This window comes from Nanorana parkeri, unplaced genomic scaffold (assembly GCF_000935625.1).
Source record: "Nanorana parkeri isolate BGI_ZX_2015 unplaced genomic scaffold, ASM93562v1 scaffold41, whole genome shotgun sequence".
Taxonomy (NCBI): Eukaryota; Metazoa; Chordata; class Amphibia; order Anura; family Dicroglossidae; genus Nanorana; species Nanorana parkeri.
In genome coordinates, this window is record NW_017306309.1 from 1,337,165 (window position 1) to 1,342,291 (window position 5,127).

Below are 5,127 nucleotides of genomic sequence, written 5' to 3' on the forward strand. Positions count from 1 at the left end.
TTTCATCTTATGTTTTTATAATTATTTTCTTATTATTTTTTATAATTTTTTTTTTACTTTTTATTTATTCATTTATTTTTTACTTTTTATTTATTCATTTATTTTTTACTTTTTTTAAATTGAATTATTATTACTTATATTTTTTAACAAATTTTTTACATTTTTATTCATGTAATTTTTTTTAACTCATTTTTTGCTATCACACAGGAGCTAACAAGTCCCTGTGTGATAGCATTTGGAGGTCACAGGTTGCACTGTGCTGGAACTCCTGTGACAGGTGAGAGGGGAAGACTGCTCTCCCCTCTCCCTGTTTACACGGAGCGGCAGGGTTAATGTTAACCCTGTTGCTCTTTTCCCACTCTCCATCCTGAAGCCGCCAGCGAGGAGAGGAAGGAGCCGGAAGGACGGAGCCAGCATGGAGAGAGGTAAGGTGCGGGGGGAGAATGGACCGGCTGCAGTCTTATTACAAGTGATCTTGGCGACATCGCCAAGATCACTTGTAAACAAACAAGTGGCTTCCCCATTCTACATTTAGCCCTGCTTGTGCAAAGCAGGGCTAAATGTAGAAAACAAATTTACTGCCCGGCACCCAAAACTGCATGTCCGGGCGTCGAGAGCTTTCAAGCCGCTGCCGCCTCTCTGCTCCCTGCCGCCCCCAGCCCAGGCCTCGGTGGCCATGTGGGGAGTCCGGCCCTGAACATGCTGTGTAAACTGATGATGATATATAAATACCTAATAATAATACTAAAATCTGATTGGCCTTTACCATATACACTGCTTGTCCGAGAAAAAAAAGTCACCTCCTGGATTTAGCTAAGCAAATAGGTCAGAGCTTTCCACTGAACAATAGGTCTAGGTTCAGCAACGTTATGTGACTAGAAAATGAGGTCAGCTGCCCAGGGCCATCCCTACAATAGGGCAGCCTGAGGCAGCATCTCTTTAGGTCACATGGGGGGGGCGGCAGGCAGATGTTTGCCATGTGCCTGCGGTCCCCTTTTCAGCCAGAGTGTCCGTGTTTACTAAGAGCCAAGATTGCTCTTAGCAGCATGGGATGCTCTGGCCACCGTCCTGCTCAGCTCCTGGCAACCAGTGACGTCACTGGTTGCCAGGAGCTGAGCGGGACACCGGTCAGAGCGTCCGAGGTAGCTAAGAGATGGGCGGGGAGATGTGTATAGCCCTTACTCAGCTCCCCAGGAGCTGAGAGGGACGCTCTGGCTGGCATCCTGCCCAGCTCCTGGCAACCAGTGATGTCACTGGTTGCCAGGAGCTAGGCAGGACACTGGCCAGAGCTGGAGCCAGAGCTCGGCAGGGAGATGATACAGAGGCCACATCCCTTGGTTAGCGGGCATCATCAGCAAAGTCAGTGTGCTAAATGTCTATGATGGAAAATATTCTAATACAAATTAGGCACAGCCACAAGTATGACTCCCAGAGGCATGATGGGATTGGGTTTAACCACAGATGGAGGGCCAATGTTACCTACCCCTGTTTTATGGCATTGGCCAAGCCCAGTACAATATGCCACTTGTATTTGGCCAAATTGGATAAAAATATGCACGTTGGACTAGTCGATGATTCAGATCTGGTGTATGGATCTACACTTGTATCATATTCCAGCTTTTTTTTCTCCTTTCATCAACCAGAAATCTGTTCTAGCAGCTCTGGCTGTATTGTCACATCCACATTGATTTTCTTGATGCTGTAGCCATCTGCACCTTTTACAGCACTGCCATAAGAGCCTTTGTCATGTACTCCAAAGGCACCGAAGATAATTCCCTCAATGTAATCCCACCATCACGAGGCAGCTATTATTTGGAGAGGTAGAAGTAATAAAGCGGTACAGCAAATGAGAATGATTACAAAAGAAGCGGCATCTGCTGTGGCGTGACTGTTGCATCCCTCGTACACTTGCTGCGGGTGATTGTGTGACAGTCTGGTGACAGCCACTGTGTATGACAATGGGAAGCAGTGTGTGCGTGTGTTGTGTGTGCGGCTGCTAACCTCCTCCCATGAGTCTGTCCTACCCATTTATTCATCTGTGGATCACACGGAGGGAACGCAAATTCAACCCAGCCGCTAGAAACACAGAAGCTGTGGGCGCATTACAGGATTTTTTTTTTTAATCAAGCTATTTTGTACGTGTGTAAAGTTTATGCATCGAATTTTACATATCCGCAGGGCTTGCTTTTTTTTTTCAAGGCAAGGTGAATTAATGAATGAAGGAGGATGGAGCAGCTGCTGATTTGATGGTAAACCCGTGCTGAGTGAAGGCTGAACGACGCTCAAATGGCCATTTATCTCAGTCCTATTCTCCTGCGAGGAATCTTTTAGGAATAGCAACACCAGCAAACAATGCAACAGTGAGAACTATTCAGTGATCTCTGGATTGTGACCCATACACCGTCCGTATAGATTGTATACTTCTTGGCGTGCCAATATCATTGAGATTCCTGGACGGATTCGGTGAACGCATACAGAATCGGTTTTCCACGATGGAAATGTGAACTAGGCGGACCGATTTGACCGATCCAGCCTCCCAGCTTAGGAAGGGGGACATCTGTCTCTCTTTGTCACTTTTATTTCCCACCCAGCCTCTGGAATGGATTCCGACAACCCCAAAAGGGGCACACTGGCTGTTTAAAGATGCATTCCACTTACTGCTATGGGAGAGTTGTGGATGGTGGTGTATGATGTCTGCTAGCTGCTGGTCAGTACGGCTGCTGAATGGGATTCTGCTTTGTCACCACAATGCCATCCTGCCGTAAATTCCACGATATTGACGAGTGCCCCCTCCTCGATTCGCCTGTAGGAATAAACGTAATGTGTTATTGGCACATGAAGCATTAACGGAACCCCTGCCAAAACATTTCATTTAGCAGCATTACACCGACCCTTTATCGTCTTATTACATCAATCTCACAGCAAATATCTCAGAATAAGTGGAATATAAAAACCAGTTTGGTAAACGAGCACAACAGCCATTGCTGGTTATTTATTTTAACATGGGACACCCAAATAATAACTAATTTTATTTGCTTTTGCCATGCAATGAGAAGAACGGTGCGGCTGCACACCACTGAACAATGTCACCATAACCTGACTGACAGTATATAGCTTAATTTTGTATCAGGTTACATGCCTGGCAGTGTAAAAAGGAAAAACATGAAGTATTTTGTCATTTGGGGTGGATATCTGTGACAGATCGTGGGAGGAGGAGCAGCACTGAGTGATTGAGTGTGGCAGGAGCTGAACACACAGCACAAGCATCAGCCCTGTCAGGGCTCGCGTTGCGGAAATTGACAGTTTTGGCCCCTCCGGCTCTCGGTAGGGGAGATGGGAGAGAACATGTCTAAGAGACTGAGGCTGCAGTTCGGCGGGGAGGCGGAAATGGAAGAACGCTCGTTCGTCAACCCGTTCCCGGATTACCGGCCGCCGCCGTCGTGTACCCCGGCGGCTGCCGATCAGGAGGAGGAGGAGGGGGACGAGGAAGACTCCGGAGAGCATGGAGAGCTGGATCTGCCCTTTGATAAGGATGGCAAGGTACGTCCCGGGTCTGTGGCATTACAGACCACCTGTCACATTTAAAGCTGAACACAGGACACATGTCTCACATGTCTCTCACATGTCACAAAACCTCTCATTCAGATATATTACGTAATAGCCACAGAGGCAGCGAATCCACCTTGTGTGCACCAAATGCCTTTGTAAACGCAGTTATTGCCTCGTAAAAGCATTGGTGACATCACTGTGCAGAGCTGAGAGGCTCAGCAGGCTCCACCTACTACTACACGCTGCCTGCAGAAAACTCCTGGAGGGGGCGGAGGCTAGACCAGTCACCCTGCACAAGGGATTGACTTGTGCACAGTGATTCCTATTTGGGTGAGTACTGTACTCGGCCAAATGCTCCTGATGCCTATCCTGATACTGGAACTTCCCATACCAGGAAGCCAGGCGGCAAATCATTACACTCTGCCTGGCTTCCCAATTGGCCAGGAGGACGGCTCTAAGCTCCCTCGTCACCAGGGAGCATGGAGCTGGCTTTCTGGCCAATTAGGGGGGCTGGTAATGACTCGCCGCCCAGCTTTCTGATTGGCGAGCTTCCCGACCAATCAGGAAGTTGGGGGGGGAGTCATTACACGCCGCCCAGCTTCCCGATTGGCTGGAAAGCCAGATCCATGCTATCTCGTCACTATGTGACGAGGAAGCATGGAGCCGGCTTTCTGGCCAATCAGGATGCTGGGGGGCGGGTAATGACTCGTCACCTGGCTTCCTGATTGGCGGGGAAGCTGGCTCCATGCTCCCTCGTCACTTGGTGACCAGGGAGCTGGCTTCCCGGCCAATCAGGAAGCTGGGCGGCGTGTAATGACTCACCACCCAGCTTCCTAATTGTTTGGAAAGCTAGCCAATCAGGAAGCCGGGCAGCAAGTCATTACACGACCCCCAGCTTCCTGATTGGCCAGAAAGCCGGCTCCATGCTTCCTTGTCACATGGTGACGAGGTAGCATGGAGCTGGCTTCCTGGCCAATCAGGAAGCCATGCGCCATGTAATGACTTGCCGCCCGGCTTCCTGATTGGATGGGAAGCTGGCTAATCAGAAAGCCATGCGGGGAGTCATTGCCCGCCAGCTTTCTGATTGGCCAGAAAGCTGGCTCCTTGCTTCCTCGTCACCTGGTGACGGCTAATCGGGAAGCCGGGCGGTGAGTCATTACATGAGGGGCAGTCCCTGTATGGGAGAGAGGTCAGCGTTGACTGCCAGGGGAGTGGGGATTAGGTGCGTAAAAATCCTTTACTTGGGTACCCTAGACCTAAACAAGTATTTTAACTCTTGCAGTGTGGGGTAGGCCCATCCATTGGAAGGGAAGTATTTTTTTCTCCCTGGATATAGACTCTAAAGGTGCCCATACACTTTACAACCGAGGGTTGTAAAGTACTTTAAAAAACGTACGATCTGCCCATCTTGGACAGGCAGATCGTACTTGCGATCATCGCAAGCCCGCCCCCCTGAGGAGCGGGCTTGCGATGACTGCAATGAGGGGCGGGCTTCCTATGACTGCAAAAAGGGGCGGGCTTCCGATCACTGCAAACGGGCAGTGTGCGCGTTCGCACACCGGCCCGTTTGACAGTTGT

The 5,127-nt window shown here is 49.4% G+C and overlaps 1 protein-coding gene across 2 annotated transcripts in view; it reads left to right on the forward strand.

The window, feature by feature from the left end:
- The first annotated feature begins 3,003 nt into the window (after positions 1-3,003).
- LANCL2 (LanC like 2) overlaps positions 3,004-5,127 on the forward strand; it is a 36,121-nt gene continuing 33,997 nt past the window's right edge. The window contains exon 1 of one of the 2 annotated variants that reach the window (XM_018571311.1): positions 3,004-3,551. In XM_018571311.1, coding sequence (XP_018426813.1) covers positions 3,334-3,551 — 218 coding nt within the window. In that variant the 5' untranslated portion in view covers positions 3,004-3,333. The remainder of the gene's footprint in view (positions 3,552-5,127) is intronic. The other variant, XM_018571301.1, reaches the window with a different exon arrangement.